The sequence below is a fragment of the Panicum virgatum genome, chromosome 9N (assembly GCF_016808335.1).
Source record: "Panicum virgatum strain AP13 chromosome 9N, P.virgatum_v5, whole genome shotgun sequence".
NCBI classification, from domain to species: Eukaryota; Viridiplantae; Streptophyta; class Magnoliopsida; order Poales; family Poaceae; genus Panicum; species Panicum virgatum.
Window position 1 is genome coordinate 74,273,423 of NC_053153.1, and position 18,557 is coordinate 74,291,979.

General features: G+C 45.9%; 1 protein-coding gene across 1 annotated transcript; it reads right to left on the reverse strand.

Moving 5' to 3' along the window:
- Positions 1-3,132: 3,132 nt before the first annotated feature.
- Positions 3,133-7,576, reverse strand: LOC120690726 (ATP synthase subunit gamma, mitochondrial-like). The gene is made up of 9 exons (XM_039973508.1): positions 7,387-7,576; positions 6,634-6,677; positions 6,391-6,543; positions 5,535-5,648; positions 5,321-5,448; positions 4,343-4,465; positions 4,149-4,268; positions 3,599-3,720; positions 3,133-3,491 (listed from the first exon to the last, which is right to left on the reverse strand). Exons 1-9 carry the CDS (start codon positions 7,494-7,496, stop codon positions 3,422-3,424), a joined length of 984 nt encoding a protein of 327 aa, XP_039829442.1. The 5' UTR covers positions 7,497-7,576; the 3' UTR covers positions 3,133-3,421.
- Between the last annotated feature and the right edge of the window lie 10,981 nt (positions 7,577-18,557).

The following is an 18,557-nucleotide window of genomic DNA, read 5'->3' on the forward strand; positions in this document are numbered from 1 at the left end:
ACATGTTTACTGTAGTAATTATTATAGCAATTTAGTATCTAATCCTGGTTTAATTAGGCTCATTTGATTCGTCTCATAATTTACAAGTAAACTATGCAATTAATTTTTTATTTCATCCAAATTTAATACTTCATACATGTGCCGCATATATTCGATGTGATAGTTTTGGAATTTTAAATTTTGTAAACCAGACCCTAATCTAGTTGCCCCTTTCCTCCTTAGGTCGTGCTAGACTGCTAGCATAGCAGCACTTCGCTAGGGCGTATGTATCCGCGTATGGTTTTTCCTTTTTCAGCACGCAGGAACACGATGAGAAATACCCCCCTCATATATAGTTATAAATTTTCGTGATCCTATTTTCATAATTTATAGTTTGAGCCACCTCTTTCACTTTGGTTTTCTCGAACCTTCCATATACAAGTTAGTTATTCGTATATTTTTTTAACATATAATTAAGGTTTTAGATTCCTAAACTTATAGGAGATGATATAAAGGAAATCCAGGGCAGGTAAGGTTAGATCCAGGCCGGTAAGGTCGGATCCAGACCTGCCCAAGAGTTACAAGAGGATGGTGGTGGCAGCTTCAGCTTGCTGGTGGGGGTCCGAGTGGACCGCCGGCAGGCACAGCCGTGCGAAGGTGACTTCGGAGAGCGCATGGAGAAATCAAGCTCGGTTACACGCTGATTGGCAATAGCAACGCTTATGCGCCGGTTCTCTCGTTGGAGGTTTTGCTGATTCGCTTTTTATTGGTCTGTGGGGCCGTAAGGTAATTATGAAAACCGTTTGAGGGGAATAGGGGATCTTTGTTCGGTATTTCGCTTGCGTTGACATTGGTGACACCCCGTGGTGTCATTTTTCTTTCTAAAGACGATGTCGACATCTCCTCCTACCTATGCGCAAGGCGTTAATTAACGAGTAGTGACAATTCGAAAATCTAGTTTCTAAACAGACAAGTGATGTGATAAATTGGTGTTGCGTAAAAACTTTACAAATATGAAGCGGAACGAATAAGAAGGTTGAAGCGTAGTCTTCTAGCTTTTGTTTATTTTATAGCCTTGTTTTTTCTTTGTGTGAAATTCCTCATTTGAGGTTTAGAGTCTGAAAACTCTTGTAATGTTTGGCTGTAAACATTCATTTGTGAATTTGGATGTTCTAGGCCAGAATTTTCCTATATCTAAAAAAGAGAAAATCTATACAATGAGATACTTAGAGGTGAGAATATTACGTAGCATGAGATACTTAGGATAGCAAGTTGAAAGAGTTAAGTTGAGAGAAGATAGCAAGTTTTAAAAAATTAAGTCGAGAGATATCACAGATAAGTTAGCGCTATATCTAGTGAAGGCTATGGGAAAAAGTCTACTTAACCCCCCAATTATTGATGGTGGACTTCTTCCCCCTCCCCTCGCCCCAAGTGGTTTTGTATAGTGGTTTGCTACAGTAGCACATTTTTGACTTTTTTATTTATTTTTTCCTAAATCTTTAAAATATTATAGTAAATCATAGAAAAATCACAAAATAGAAAATCCAGTTTTTTTGGACTTCATATAAGTAGATCTACAAAGTGAACATATAATATTATATTTTTATTACAAAGTTTTTGTCGTAGATTCAGATTTATATTTTTCTATAATTAATTGAAAAAATTCATAGCTACAACTTCTATGGTCCAATTGTGGTGAAAATTTTATAGTTGGCAAAATATTGTATGCTTGAACTGTAGTAAAATTTCATACTCATTGGATCATGTATAACTTAGTTATAGATAAAACATAAATTTAAAAAGCATAAACCTAAATAAATCTATAACTAAGTTATACGTGATCGAATAAGTATGCAATTACTATAATTTAAGCATACAATAATTTGCCAACTATAAAATTTTCACCACAATTGGACCTTAGAAGTTGCAGTTATGAATTGTTTCAATTAATTATAGAAAAATATAAATTTGAAGCTACGGCAAAAACTTTGTAATAAAAAATATAATATTATATGTTCACTTTGTAGATCTACTCATATGGAGTCCAACAAAATTAAATTTTCTATTTTATCATTTTTTTACGATTTACTATGATTTTTTAAAGATTCAGGGGAAATAAATAAATAAAAAAGAAAAAGAGAAAACCATGCTACTGTAGCAAAATCGCCATCCAAAACCACTTGGGGGTTATTTGACCGGTTTTGAAAAATTCAGAGAGTAGAATATACGGTTTTTATAGGTTGGGGTGAAGTAGTCCACCATCAATAGTTAGGGTTAAGTAGACTTCTTTAAAGATAGATTATATAATAATAGACATCGAGAAAGATAGCAAGTTGAAAAGGACGAGTCAGAAACGTCTTAAAAACTAGTTTTTGTACACTACCGAGATTTATTGCATGAGTGCTATTTAGCTAGGCACATTTTAGTTCTCTTTCTGGTTGCTTTTTAAGCTCATACTTTGCACGAAGCTCCGCCATCGTCGCTGTTTGGATCCAGAAGGTTAATAATTAGTCCTCCGTTGCAATTTACGAGTGTTAAACATAGATTGCTGGTAAAATTCATTCCATAACCCTCAAGCTAATTTACAAGACGAATTTAATGAACATAATTAATTCATAATTTGCTACGGTGATAATATACACCCCCTAATTATAGATTAGTATTCCTCGTTAGATTCATCTTACGAATTAGCCCAGAAATTCTCTAAAGCTAAAAATTCTCTAGCTAATTTTTAGCCCCTTGATCCAAACAAGCCCTGCGTAGTGTTTTACCATGAGCATCGCATTTTACGCTGCAATCTCCCACCAGCATCACATACAATATATGTTCCTACAGCATATGTACATGAAGCCATGCACCGAGAAACTGAGAATAGGAAGCAGCTTAAAGGTGAAAAGACATCGTAGAGCATAGACGTTTAGCTTACTATGGTAGTATAATATCAGTTAAGATTATCACAACGTGGTGGCTCCAAGGGCCGCCACCGACCCTCTTCAGTTTAGTTATTAGCACTAGTTTTCCATAAAAAAGTGTAGTTACAACGAGGAGCACCGATTTGCCCAACCCCTAACATGCTACAAATTTCATCGATAGGGTGTACTAAAAGAATCCTATATTTCACATATAGCTCAAACTGGCAGAAGACATGGCATCTATCGTCACTCCAATACAACACAAACTTGCTTAATCATGTGCAGCAGTCCATACATTAATCGTAACCATTTATGCAAACCAGCCATACCTCATTAACTGTTGAACATTCTTTGCATGTGTCATGGGCGCACATCGCCATCATTGTAATCAGGCTAATTATTGCAACTTAGCATGACAGTTCTTTTCTCAAGGAAAAGCGAAACAAAAAGGATTAAAACTAAAGCTTCCGGAAGAAGATTCTTGGAAGTAGCAAAAGGAAGAAGGAAATTGCCCATATAGTAGCTGTTCACTATCCTTCAAGGGCGGATGCACCAGATATAATCTCAATGAGCTCAGTAGTGATGGATGCTTGGCGTGTCCTGGATACAGAAAATGAAGGCAATCAGTCTATGTTCTCAAATCCTGCTGAGCATTTTGCTTCGCAATATGCTTGCATAAAAAGTCCTAGTTGACAAAAAAGGTAAACCTGTTGTAAGTGAGAGTGAGACGGTCAAGCATATCGCCAGCATTTCTGCTAGAGCTGTCCATGGCAGACATGCGGGCTCCGAGCTCACTGCATGCATTCTCTAGGGCACCATTGTACAGGACCTGCCATAGGTCAGGCATTGCAATATGTTATCATTAGAGAGAGAGCCCCAAGTCTTAAAAGAAAAAAAATCATGGAAGTATTATACTCCCTCTGTTCCAAATTATAAGTTGTTTTTGCTTCTCTAGATCCATAGTTTTTGTTATGCACCTAGATATGCACCATGCCTAGATTGGGTTAAAAAAAATATATACACTATGTCTAGATACATAGCAAAAACTATGTATCTAGAAAAGCTAAAATAATCTATAATTTGGAACAGAGGGAGTACATATTTTTCCTGTATATTTACATAATACACACTACAAAAAGTGCTCAGCTATCATAAATCTGTTGCTTCGGAAGGATAACCATATTAGATCTCCCCAGATATTTAGTAAAACTACAAGAAAAATCTTAGCTAGCTCCTTTGTGATCACCAATAACTTACACAAGAAAACTGGAACTCAGCAAGATTCTGCAATATCTCTGATTTTGTCTCGCCACCTTCAATTTCATAAGAATCCAGGTCACCAATCTTCCCACCAGCTTCTGATTCTTTTTCGGCAACCTGCAGATATAATGGTGAGTTCTTGACGGTCTTGCTGATTCGAGCACTAATTCACAAGCCTCAGGGTCACTTACCTCAGGGGACAGTATTGTCACAATTGTGGGCTTAAATGATATCACAGAATGGAACTTGTTGAAAATAACCCTCAAAGCATCATACTCCACGTTTTTCAATATGTCATCCGCGAGCACAGCGATCTGAAATGTGTTGAAATGATAGTAATTAAATTTTGTAGCAACATGGGAAAATTAGGTACTAAACTAAGCATATTCTTATAATAATTTCTTTTAAGGTGCAAACTACTTTTACAAAAACAGTATATTCCCGACCCCCAAAAAAACCTAGAGTGTGAATGCCAAACATGCAAGACAATTTCCATAATTCCAGTTCTGCAAATAACAAGAGAAAGTATTCAAGTGGCCAATTTTTCCTAGCAGTAGCATATGATATTGCTCAATACTTTGATGCCATAAAGAACCAGCTGCTTGACAAAGAGGATGACTAATTTTCATACTTTAATACTTGAAATTGAAGGCACACAAAGTAGAAGCGTAATTTCCATACTTTGATACTTGAAATTTAAGGCAAACAAAATAGAAGCATAAGCAATTAATTCAGCTTTTAAATGTGAGTAAAAGAAACAAAAAAATAGGTAAATGAACTGTCAGATATCTGAAACTGTACATCCATAGCTGCTTTATAGCCATGATTATTAGTTTATTACAGCTGGCAATCCATACAATTTCATTCGGACCCAGAAGAGCCCAGAATTGCACTGAAAAAGCTAGCCAGCAACTAGACCAGACATCATTTTCTGCCAATCAGATTAGCTGTCTTGCAGATTAGTCTAACAGGTGAGTTCATTAAGTTTATAGCTAGAAAACAAAGGCAACAGCATGAAGCTATGAAAACCATAAGCTATCAAAAAAGTAAATTAATCTGAAACATAAACCCCCACAAACTGTAGTGCAAACCCTAAATCTTAATCTGAAACATAACCCCCACTATATTAATCTGCAAATTTAAAATAAGTGGAAAAGTTGAAAACAGACCTGTGTATAGTTGATAGGGTTCTTCTGAAGTTCAGTTACAGTCATTTCAATGCTCTTCCTTGAGTCACGCACCAGCTGAACTTTGCCCTTTTCTCCTAATATGACATACTTACTCTCTTTCTCTGGACCTGGTAGCAGGAGCATAAGCATTAAATTCACGATTTTAGAACAATATAAAATGATTCTATTCATATCAACCACGTGAATAACATACCAGATGTCAATTTGTGAAGAGCCCTGCTAACTTTCACTGATGTTGAATTAATACCACCACAGAGTCCCTTGTCAGAGGTAATGGCCACGATGACATTCTTCTTGACGTCGACGCCTGTCAGTCATAGCAGACAGGTTGAACAGTAACATGAGAAATTTTTTAACTAAATGGCAAAATTCTACAGAGTATTGCAACCATAAATAACCAAAAGAAGTTCAAAAGAATCTATGACCAGAAGTCATCCATGTCACACACGCACACTACCATTTTTCTTGAACTGGAATTTTGAACTATTCATCAAAGAAACATGAAAAGAACATATTATCTGCTAATTTGATGAAATTCTACATCTCCAACAAAGGGAGTTTTATAAGGATGTAAAGTATCACATGGTCTCTTTTAGTTTTTACTAAAGCATACATGGAATATGATACTGGATTTCAGTTACTTATGAAGCTCCTGGCATTGACATTTCAATCGATCAACTCAATATAAACTTATAAGGACATGCCATTGCAGGAACAATGCCCACTTACAGGTTGAAAGAAACTAGTCAAACAACAACAACAACATAGCCTTTTATCCCAAGCGAGTTGGGGTAGGCTAGAGTTGAAAGAAACTAGTCAAAGAAGCATAAATTTAATCTCTCATGATACTAGTAACCCTTAGTAGGCATACCAAACCCCATTGAAGAAATTTAACTTGAATCTTACAGTATGTTACTGACCATTAAGGGCCACAGATAACAACCCAACTAAAGCAGTGCATCATACCAAATCTACAAAGGATAGAACAGATGAAAGAAACTAGAAAAGAGGCTATCCAGTGGCTTTGGAAACTTCATATGTATACATACTTGGAGCATCCCCAAGAAGGGCAGTAAACGGCTGCCACAGGCCACGTGAATTTTCAGTCCTCGTCTGAACAGCTCGAAGCTTTGATGCTGCAACCATCTTCATAGCCTTTGTGATCTTCTGAATGTTCTTGACACTCTTCATCCGGTTCCTAACTGCAATGGATAACAGAAAAGTAATAGTAACTAGGAACCCTTTTCAATGTATAAGTGAACAAAGCAACCATAGATTGCAAGAACCCTTACCAACTTGAGTAGAAATAGACCGCACACCCAGTTGAGTCGTCTCCCTATCAATGTAGTAAGCAGTCAGCACAAAACCATATAGACTAAAATACTATGCCAACACAAAATGATGCAGAGTTGAGATTGTTAGAATATAACTCAACAAATACACGCTTATATAGGAGATGTTTTATAGCGACAAAATTAAATTTCCAGCTCCAGTGTATACACATTAAAAAATGCATATACGATACTAAACGTACGGAGTTCTATCAAAGAGCAAAAATATGATCAAAAAATTACACATGAAATGTGTTTGCTACACCTCGGATCTACATAATAAATATTTGTTTGCTTTCACTTATCACCTACACACAGATCAAGCGTGTGCATAATACTGCTTCTAGAACGTTCCAGAATCTACGATGAAGCCCCTCCCCCGGACCTAAAAACTGCATATACGACACTAAACCTACGGAGTTCTATCAAAGCACAAAAATGAAATCGACAAATTACATTTGAAATGCGTTTCGTACGCCCCGGATCTACATAATAAATATTTGCGCGCTTGCACTTATCACCTACACACAGATCAATCGTGTGCATAATACTGCTTCGAACGTTCCCGAATGTACGAACAAGCCCCTTTCCCCGGATCTAGCCCCAGAGGAATGGTGCTTCTGGAACGCTCCCAACTGTAAGAACAAGCCCCTTTCCCCGGATCTAGCCCCAGAGGAATAGGGGATTGAGAGGGAAGGAAGGTCGTCGCCTTACGGTGAAGATATGACAGAGGACCGCGCGGCCGCGGCCGCCGGGGAGGGGTTGGGGACGGTGGGGGAGAGGAGGAGGCGCCTCCCCTCGCGTCGCAGCGCCGCCATCGCCATCGCCGTCGCCTCGCCTGATTTGCCCTCGCTTTCTCTCGCTGTCGAAGGCCTGGTTTTTCCCCTTCTCACTCTCTGTATTTCTGTGTCCGTCCTCGGAACATGTTAAAAGGAGTCGAGGACAGAAATGGGCTACGAGCCCTACTAACACGCGCGGGCCTTCTACCTTAAGGTCTTCTAATGGGCCGGTGTTCCGGGCTTACTGGTGCAGTTGCCACTTGCCACTTTTTTCCAATTAACTTTTATATATCACCACAATATGGTTTGATAATTCCTTTTGATGCCAACAATGTGAATATAATGTTGGTAGGCAAATTGTTCACAACCAAATTCGCTTCGAAGTTCAACAGCTTTTTTAACGGGGCCTTTCGAATTTAATTTAATCGTCTTCCAATGATTTGAAATCCAATGCTCTGTTGACCAAACAAGGATCTGACTCATCTGAGAAGGCAGATTCAGTTGCGACGGAACATCTGCGATAGAAACAACGCTGTTTCTATTTGTTTTGGACGGAATTTTTAAGAAACAACGCTGTTTCTATTTGTTTTGGACGGAATTTTTAAATGGAATGGGCATCAAAACGCTGGCTGTTTTGTTGCATGACACCAGGCAACTAATGCGTCTGTTTCGCTCTTCAGGTTGAGCGGCGGGCGTCGAGAGGATCGATGATTAGCGCAGCGTTGGTGTCTTTGGGTCCAGTCTCTCTTACAATTCCAAACTATTACATCATACGGACGTCCTCGCCGGTCTGTTTGTTTTTTTAGCCCAAACTAATGTAGCAAATTTTGACCAATAATTAGAAGTATTAAATAAAGACAGTTTGTAAAATTAACTCCATAACTCCTACGCTACTTCGCGAGACGTATCTAATGAGATTTTTGACCGCACGATTAGAGAATAGTTACTGTAGTATTACTGTAGCTAATCATAGATTAATTGCCGTCATTAGATTCATGGGGTAGCGCAACAAAAACAAACAGGACCGGAATTTGATGCCTGTGCTCACTGTTGCTGACCTTGGTCCTGGCACCTGGCCTACTGGGACATGGCAACTTGGCATTTGGCAAGGTGCCAAGCCGCCAAGGCCTTCTGAAATCCGCATACGCCTCGTCCTGCCGAATCCGATGCCTGTGCATAGACTGCTGCTGACCTTGGTCCTGGCCTACTGGTGGGACATGGCAACTTGGCAAGGTGCCAAGCCGCCAAAGCCTTCTAAGATACGCATGCACCTTATTAAAGTTTAGTGCTAGATGTAAACTTTAGTATTGGAATAAAGGATCCAAACAAAGCGAGGTCTGTTTGAATCCTTTAGCACCGAACTAAAGTTCCACTAAACTTTAATGACTTCAATTCTATTTGGATGTGGAAGCTAAAGCTTATTAATGTAGGTGTAGAGGGACCATAATGCACTAGGTCATGCCCAAGCCCATTCCCCTGTGCCCCTGTGCCCACATTGGCCATGCCCGTGCGCCCACCCCAGGGGCGGACAGAGGCCTGCCCCCGGTCCCAAAATTTACATTAGAAATTTAAATTTTTATATAAATTTGTATGGTTGGTCCCTCCTAATAATGAAAAAATCAACTTCCTGGCTCCGCCCCTGGCCACCCCTACCCCCGGCGGTGCCCCTGCTCCTCGAGGTCACCCGCATGACTGCATCCCCATTGTGAGCTCCTGTTCGCCATGCCACTGTAAGAGCCCATGATTAAGAATTCGAAAATTGAAAGTTAATGGGAGATTAACCTGGCAAGACCGGTCCGACCGGTCTTGAGGATCGGTCAGACCGGTGCTCTTATCCAGTGAGCGATTTTGCATCGCAAGCTGCCACGTGGCAGGCATCGGCGACGCCGGCGGCTTAAGCGGCAGTGCGCCCCCTTTTCCGGCCACCCCGGCGTCCTGCGCATCCCCATCCACTTCCACTAGCACGAACCCTATCTCTCTCGCTCCCGAGTTCATCTTCTTCCTTCTCTGTTCCACCATGGTTAGGGTTTGAGCGAGGTCACAAATTTCAGCCGAATCCGCGAGCTCCTCTCCATAGATCCCAAATCCACCCCACCCGGAGTTCCTCCACTTCCCTAGCTTCCCCCTCGACCCCAAATCGTCTCTAGGTGATGCACTGAGGCTCATGCTCTCCTCGTTCCTTCACGTTCGTTGAGTTTCCGCGCATGTTTCCGACCATGCCGCCATGGCCGCCGTGGCCGCACGCCGCTGGCCATGTTTGGCCACTTCTGGTCAAGCATAACCCCTGTAGCTATATGTCCCTGGTTGTTTGGATCTTGTAGAGCCAGCTCTCACCGTCGGACAGCCTCACCGCCGACGGGAACGAGCGCCGCGCCGCCGGCTCCGGCACTGGCCGAGCTTGGCCTGCTCGGCCGGTCTGACCGAGGTGATTACCGGTCTGACCGGTCATGAGCGGTCTGACCGCTCGCATGGGCCGGTCCGACTGGTTCAACAGGGCTGGATACTGTGATTTGCATAGATGGTCATTAGTTGTTCTCGAGTGATATTGATTTGATAATTAGAGGTTTTGCATATGTTTTGTTTCTCATGTCATATGCATTCATGTAGAACCCGCAACCGAATAAGTCATGTACGAGGCGATCGCGGAACCTCAGGAGCAATCGGAGCAAGCCCAGCAAGAGGTCAGCGAGAACACGGCCCAGGGCCCAGTCGATCTTAGTGTGGAACAGCAGCCCGAGGGCAAGCCCCGGAGCATAACCTAATATTTTAACTTATGCAATGTTATCTATTTGTTTGATTATGCATTAAGTTTCTAGGCGTTGAACGAAACCCTAGTTGCATGATCTTTAGGTTCCATTGGTCGATATACTAGTATGCGTGGCTCGTTAGCGTTGCTATGCTAAATAAGATTCGGTAGAAGTCGAGTAATTTTTTGTTACTCGCGTGATACATAATATTTTTATAATTTGGGTATATGGAATATTGGAAGGTAGAAGAAAGAAAGAAAATTGGAGACCGGACGGGAACTGTTTAGCCCCGTCTGTGTCGATTAAGGACCGTACCGTTGTTGGCCCTGCTGGTCATGTTTGAATTGTACTAACTGCATGCCGGGAGTAGAAGGTAGTCGAAACCCGTAAGCCTAGTACTGCCTCTTTTCGAAAGTACAACTTCAACTCACCTCCTGTAGTAGTCGAGTGGTCGCAGAGAAACGGGGATGCATGTATTTACTTTTGGTGGTCTCTGTGGGGCTCGGCTGACCATATGATGGTGGGGCGGTCCTGTAGTTCGAGGCGGGGAGGGGAATAGTTGGTTCGTATAGTCCAACAGGGCAAATACGTGCCATGTTGGTTAGGTCCACCTTGCAAGGTTAAATTGGATCGATTCGCCGTCAGTCGCTCTCGGATATGAGCACCTTGATCTCCGAGTCACATCGCAGTAAAGGATTGAACGAATCTAAGATGGTTAAGTGTGAAGTTAACTAATCAATTATTTTTCCACACTGATTGCTATAGAAGTGCCAACTTTAGAGGAATAGTCAATCAACTCTAACTTTGAGCTAAAATATTGAAAGTAAGGATCCATTATTAGTCGCTTTTTGACAAAATAAACCCACTAATCAAAAGTCTTGCATACTAGGAGTCGGCTAAGTATATACCAATAGTCGGGTAAGACTTTGTCGGTACCCCAGGACTGGGGTACCCCCTCTTGCTGTGTCTAGGCAAGAATCTTGTAGTTATCCTTAACTACATCCAAACAGCCGGACCCCTGCGGTCCGGAATCCTGTTCCCCCAACAGCGGCCTGGGCCGATCCTCAGTTGGGATGGGTCCGGAGACACCACGTGTCCCGGAAAAGGCAGGAACCCGTGCGCAAGCAGTCGGGGCTCCGGACCTCCCCGAGGAGACCGGACCCCCGCAGGGTCCCGGACCCCTCATGGGGTCCCGGACCCCCTGTATAATAACCGGACCCCTCGCTAAGGGAAGAGATCGACGCCCCGCGTCGGGGTGGTCCGGGGCCGCCACGTGTCTGCAAGACATGGCCGTTTGGGTTTCCATACCAACGTTCACCCACCATTGCATTTATTGCAGTAGGTGAACGTCTGCATTGATATGACAGAAGCTGAGGCGTTTCATTGACCAGGGGATATTATTGATCGCGTATTACCAAGGCAGTGGAGCCGCTGGCGCCGCCCATACTGCGTCTACCAGATGGATACGACGGCTCAGCTTCGCCCATTATGACGCTACATAATAGCCTCAGCAGGCCACGCCGCAAGCTACGCTACTCCAACAGGCGCCTAGTTGACGGGACAAGAAAAGACCCCCCCTGAGTCAGGAGAGCAGCAGTAAAGATTCGCTACCACTGTAGCCACAGTCACGTTGGGCCCACCTGTCGGGGCATCAACGCCCTATGTATCCGCTCCCCCTTGATCTATAAAAGGGGGGACGCCGCTAGAAAACCTCAGGCTGAGCAAGAGCCAAGGCCAGCAGAGGATAGGTTCATACACACAACCAAGAACGATACATCTCACAGTGGACGTAGGGTATTACGCTCCGGCGGCCCGAACCACTCTAAATCGTGTGTTCTTGAGTCCTTATCCCAGCGTAGATTCAGCCTCATCGCCTAGTTCTTCCCCGAGTACTCCCTCACTGGGAATAGGCGGGTGCGTTCCGCCACCCGGCTGTGGGTACCCCTAGAATCCCCACCACATTTTGGCGCCGTCCGTGGGGAAGGCACATGCGCTGACTGGATCTTCAGGCTTCTGGGGCCGTGTTCATCCTCTGCAACGATGAACAAGAAGATGAAGGGAGGCAGGGCCACACTCACTCCGCCTGTCTTGGCACCGGCGCAGCAACGCCCTCGGTGCGGCGGCGCACGACAGCGACGCCTGCTGTACGTCACCACTGCGACACCTCGGAGTCGACGTAGCAACGCACAGCGGAGGCGCCGCTGGGCGCTGTTGCCCCTACGTCGACTCAAGGTTTTCTCTCAAGCAACGGCCACATCTCCTCTACGGTGGCATGGTGTCGGCTCAAGGCTTCCTCTCAACATGGAGCCTGGAGCCGACGGCCATCCCGGAGGAAGTGGACCGTGTCGTCCTGCCGTCTCCAGCGCCGGAGATCCACCTCAGCGTTGCTCGGCGCTGCTGCAGACAGGACCCCGCCTCCTCGTGCGGGGGCCCCTGGCGCTAGCACCAAGGACAAGCCGGCAAACGACCGCACTTCTCCACGCGTCGCACCGGTCCATCTGCTGCGCAAGCGCTCTGGTTTCCATCGGCAACGGCGACGGGAGGGGGAGGGGGCCTCTTCCATTCAAAGCCAAAGAATTTGTCTCATGCCATGTAAGCATGTGACAGCTCTTAGGCAAGAAGGGGTCCCCCGAGCTCCCGAGGTGATGCTGGATGATGCGGTTCAGGCACGTCCAGGGCGCCTTCACCTCCGAAGAACACGCTGTATAGCATGCAGCCGTAGGTTACTCCTAAGAAAAGACTAAGAGAATTCCTCCTTTGTAATAGCGTGGCGTCTACGTGTGTGTCCAGAGCGGTCAAGGTCCGACCTTGTAAACCCGACCTCTGGCCCTATCACACAAACAGGCAAAAGCGGTCCGGAGCGGTGGAGGTCCGACCTCGTAATCCCGACCTCTGATGTATACCGTGACAACCACAATAATAAAGGAGACTTTCTTTCTCAGTTTTACCTAGGCTCCACCCTGATTACATCTATTCGCCTTGGTTTAACTATTCTTTCCTCTTGACCGGAGTTTCCCTTATTGCTAACAATCCAAGTTAAGTTGCTGGCTTGTGGTCAGGTGAAGACACCCCTTCTAGCTGGAAGGCGGTCCGGACCCCTAGGGACCTGCTCTGGGGAAGTGGTATTTGTATCCTGGGGTAGAGAAGCTCCGCGTGGCTTAGCCCGGTAATGTACCCTAAAGTTTACGTACTTCACTACCCTATTAGAAGTACTCTAGTATCCAAGACTGCCGTCTTTAGAGGTCCCGGGCTCTCTTCTAGTATAAGGCTTGGTTTCTTTGCACCTTACTATGAGGTCTGGTAACATGCTTCATCGGATTGTCAGCAAACGGTCGCTCCAAGTCCACTCCGGTGGCCCGCTCCGGCGGAGACCGCCCGCCACGGTCGCTCCAAGTCCACTCCGGTGGCCCGCTCCGGCGGAGACCGCCCGCCACGGTCGCTCCAAGTCCACTCCGGTGGCCCGCTCCGGCGGAGACCGCTCGCCACGGTCGCTCCAAGTCCACTCCGGTGGCCCGCTCCGGCGGAGACCGCTCGCCACGGTCGCTCCAAGTCCACTCCGGTGGCCCGCTCCGGCGGAGACCGCTCGCCACGGTCGCTCCAAGTCCACTCCGGTGGCCCGCTCCGGCGGAGACCGCTCGCCACGGTCGCTCCAAGTCCACTCCGGTGGCCCGCTCCGGCGGAGACCGCTCGCCACGATCGACAAAAGCCAGGTCCGGGAAGCAGTGCTTGCTCCCTGAGCGATCCGAAGTCTGTGTAGCCGCTTAGCTTGGTTCCGTACCCTAAGCCTACACCTTCGTCGTCCCATGGAGAGCACTCTAGTACCTAAACCTAGCAACAGGCATACCGGCCTCAGGGGTCCGGGATGCCCGCTCTCTCCGAGGGCACACCAACGCAATCAACTTGCGTAGGAACTCATCACGATGGTGGCCCCACCTGCGGGTTCGTACCTCACCCGAGGTGGGCCCGGGGGCCACTGTCGGTACCCCAGGACTGGGGTACCCCCTCTTGCTGTGTCTAGGCAAGGATCTTGTAGTTATCCTTAACTACATCCAAACAGCCGGACCCCTGCGGTCCGGAATCCTGTTCCCCCAGCAGCGGCCTGGGCCGATCCTCAGTTGGGATGGGTCCGGAGACACCACGTGTCCCGGAAAAGGCAGGAACCCGTGCGCAAGCAGTCGGGGCTCCGGACCTCCCCGAGGAGACCGGACCCCCGCAGGGTCCCGGACCCCTCATGGGGTCCCGGACCCCCTGTATAATAACCGGACCCCTCGCTAAGGGAAGAGATCGACGCCCCGCGTCGGGGTGGTCCGGGGCCGCCACGTGTCTGCAAGACATGGCCGTTTGGGTTTCCATACCAACGTTCACCCACCATTGCATTTATTGCAGTAGGTGAACGTCTGCATTGATATGACAGAAGCTGAGGCGTTTCATTGACCAGGGGATATTATTGATCGCGTATTACCAAGGCAGTGGAGCCGCTGGCGCCGCCCATACTGCGTCTACCAGATGGATACGACGGCTCAGCTTCGCCCATTATGACGCTACATAATAGCCTCAGCAGGCCACGCCGCAAGCTACGCTACTCCAACAGGCGCCTAGTTGACGGGACAAGAAAAGACCCCCCCTGAGTCAGGAGAGCAGCAGTAAAGATTCGCTACCACTGTAGCCACAGTCACGTTGGGCCCACCTGTCGGGGCATCAACGCCCTATGTATCCGCTCCCCCTTGATCTATAAAAGGGGGGGACGCCGCTAGAAAACCTCAGGCTGAGCAAGAGCCAAGGCCAGCAGAGGATAGGTTCATACACACAACCAAGAACGATACATCTCACAGTGGACGTAGGGTATTACGCTCCGGCGGCCCGAACCACTCTAAATCGTGTGTTCTTGAGTCCTTATCCCAGCGTAGATTCAGCCTCATCGCCTAGTTCTTCCCCGAGTACTCCCTCACTGGGAATAGGCGGGTGCGTTCCGCCACCCGGCTGTGGGTACCCCTAGAATCCCCACCACAGACTTGCTGAGTATTAGTTGCTCAGGGCTTTGTTGAACAATTATTTCAGGACCCGCACATGTGGATTACTGTCTGTGCTGCGCCAAGTTCGTTCGCATGGACGCGGAGAGCTGGAACGTCGAGGACCCGGACGCGTAGTTTCAGAAGTTCGGAATTGCACACTTGTGGGCTGAGCGTGTAATTCATCTTGGCAAATATGTATATAGTCGTTAGTTCAAGTTGTCAGGCTTGTAGGATCAAGAACACCGACTAGAGGGGGGTGAATAGGCGGTTTAAAATCTAAAGCCAACAACACTAGAGAAATTTAATTAGTGACAAAGGAAAGCCCTATGTCATGCTATAACTATCTGTCTATCTCTAGAAGGGTTTGCAACCTAGGGTGACAAGATACAAATCAAGCTCTGGTAAAGTAAATTGCTCAAAGTAAAAGCAAGAATTAAAGTGAGCAAGAGAAATAACCAAGCTTGACACAAGAATTTATCCCGTGGTGTCGATGACTTTCCGGTCACCCCTAATCCACGTTGAGGTGGATTCCAAGAATCAACCGCTCCTCTATTAAGAACCTCTTGATCTTGAGCCGGCTTGAATCAAGGAACCGCTCCACACCTCGATTCCACTAGAGTTGCTCTTCACCACTCCGGTGAGGTGAGCACAAGACCTCTCACAACCAAAATCGGGGCTCCTCAACAATCTCCTTGGAGGAGCTCCACGAAATCCTCTTCTCCAAGCCGTCTAGGGAGCGGCAACTCCCAAGAGTAACAAGTCGATGACGCTTGCTTAAAGTTTCCCTAGTGCCACAAAGCTCCAACTCTTGATGCAATGCACTAGGAAGCTCTCACACCCTCAAGAATACAATCTCTAAGCAAGTGTATGTGAGGGAGGGATGCCTTAGCTCTAAGATGTCAAGTATGCAGTCCAAAAGACCAAGAGAGGCACCCAATGGCCGGGCATTGGGTATATATAGACATCCATCCAAAAACTAGCCGTTACACTCTTTTCTGCGAAGTCGCGGACCGTCCGCGTTTCAAAAACCGGACCGTCCGCCGTTATAAACCAGTGAGTCAGAGTGCATTTAATGCGTGTCAGAACTAGCCGTTAAACCCCGGCGGACCGTCCGTGCCCCAGGGGCGGACTGTCCGCAGTTAAGAGATCTGACTCACCAGAGACAAACAAGCTCTCTGGTACAAAATCGAATTAGCATGCGGACCGTCCGCTCCCCAAGGGCGGACCGTCCGCTCCCCAAGGGCGGACCGTCCGCAGTTCACTTTTCAGCCCAAACCAGAGAAACAACCTCTCTGGTACAAATCTAATATTAGCCGGCGGACCGTCCGCGCCCCATGAATGGACTGTCCGCCGTTCAACTTTGAAGCCCACCAAAGAGACACCCTTTCTGGTACAATTTTGAAATAGTGTGGCGGACCGTCCGCCCACCTGGGCCGGACCGTCCGCGAGCCCACCAGAGACTTTGCAAGCTCTCTGGAACGGGTGCGGACTGTCCGCCCCTCAGGTGCGGACTGTCCGCCGTTACTCAGTCAGCACTCAAACTTAGTCTTTTTCAAATCTTTTCAAAAACGCCGTTAGCCCTCATGCATGCAACTAGACATTTTGAGCAAAATGGCACTAAATACCCGTCAAGCATGAGGACACAACCCCTCTTGATAGTACGACTATCTATCCTACAAATCCGGTCACTTTTCATCCACTAAACGTTTTGTGACCGGTAAAATACAAAAGCCCTATTTTACTTTTGCCTTGAACCCGAGCTTTGCTCATCATCTCCAAAACTCCATACGTTCACAATCAAATCTCTTTCATTCGTGGATCAACCTATACTCATTATCTCAAATGAAATCGTTAATCCACAAACCGTTGTCATTAATTACCAAAACTCGAATTAGGAGCCTAGATGCTTTCAAGGCTTTGTTTCAAATGGCAGTTGAACTGGAAAACTTAAGTAAGGGTTGGAACTTGGTTTGTAAAACTTGTTATGTCGTACTCAGTCTGTAAAGAGTTATGTTGACTGTCGTATTTGTACCATTCGAGACTACTTTCGTGTAGGACTACCGGTGTTGTTTCGATCGGGTCGTGGGTTAAAACAGACTGTCAAATTACATTTAATGAAGCTAATAAGCCTAATTATTCATTAATGACCGTCATGCTTAATTAAACTGGTTTAATTTGACGGTTCTGTCACAACCACCACCAATGGCCGTGCACTCACCGACCCGCTAAGCCCGCCCGCCTGCCCATTGAGACGAGATCCGCTCCGGGTCGGCAGCGAGAGGGATCGTCGGAGGCCGGACCATGCAGGTGACTGCCTCCGACCATGCAGGTGACTGACTACCGGGGCTCAACCTCCTCACCTTTCCCTTCTCCTTCGGGCGCTCGCTGCTCTCGCTACGTAGGGACATCACCATCATGCCGTTGGGTGAGGACAATTAGGATTGCAGCAGACTGTAGTAGGTGGATCAGTTTTGCTGGACTTTTCTGGTGCAATATCATTAGAAGACGACACAAATGACTATCTTAGCTTGCTAACACCCATGTTGTTGCTATTTGTGGTTGTGACTAGGGGTGGTAATGCCGTAATGGATCACGATCCTAACGCTCTCTTCATAATTCTAGTTGGCCTTTAATTTTTTTAGCTCAAAATTGAATAAAATTAGAGCCCGGCCCTTAGATTATCTAAACAAAAAATTAAGGCCCTTTACCACCTCTAGTTGTGCCATAGGGGTCTAGTGTTTCTATGATTGTACCACAAAAGTTGCCTTTTGTGCTTGGGCTTGATGTTAGTTTAGATCTAGTTTAGCTAGATTGTTGTCGAGGCTTTAGCTCTTATTCCTCAAACTAACCAACCAAGTGATTGGGTTTCGTCTCATTTTTCCAAAAATGAGATCTTTAATCTGTGATTTGCCACACTATTTGAATATAATTCGGGTGGGATGCTCTCTAATATTAAAAAAAAATAGTTCGAGCCCAGGTAGCGTTTTGTTATCTTATTCTCGAGTGAAACTTGGTAACCTGGTAATACTTTGGTGTCATCCAACATAAACAAATGTTGTAAATGTTGTTTGTCTATTAAGGCGGGGCCTCGTTGCCCTAAAACTTTAAAAAAGTATGTTATATTTTCCTATAAACTGATTCATGTCATATACCACTGCTTTAGATCCACGTCAATTCATTTATTTCACAATAACTGTGTACTACACAAATAAAAAATAGTAAATGGGGTTCCGTTACATTTCCGCACTAGAAAAAAAAACAGAGGACTCTCATCGGGCTCGATTTGCTCCAATCGCACGGTTTGCAGGCCCAACAACCACGGTTTAGACACACAGCCCAGCAGCCGC

Excerpts from the sequence above, each read along its gene's own strand:
- LOC120690726 (XM_039973508.1), bottom strand. The coding sequence starts at position 7,496 with ATGGCGATGGCGGCGCTGCGACGCGAGGGGAGGCGCCTCCTCCTCTCC. Across the intron at positions 5,649-6,390 it reads CCTTCTTGGGGATGCTCCAA|GCGTCGACGTCAAGAAGAAT; the intron begins GTATGTATACAT and ends TATGACTGACAG. Across the intron at positions 4,269-4,342 it reads TGACAATACTGTCCCCTGAG|GTTGCCGAAAAAGAATCAGA; the intron begins GTAAGTGACCCT and ends TTATATCTGCAG.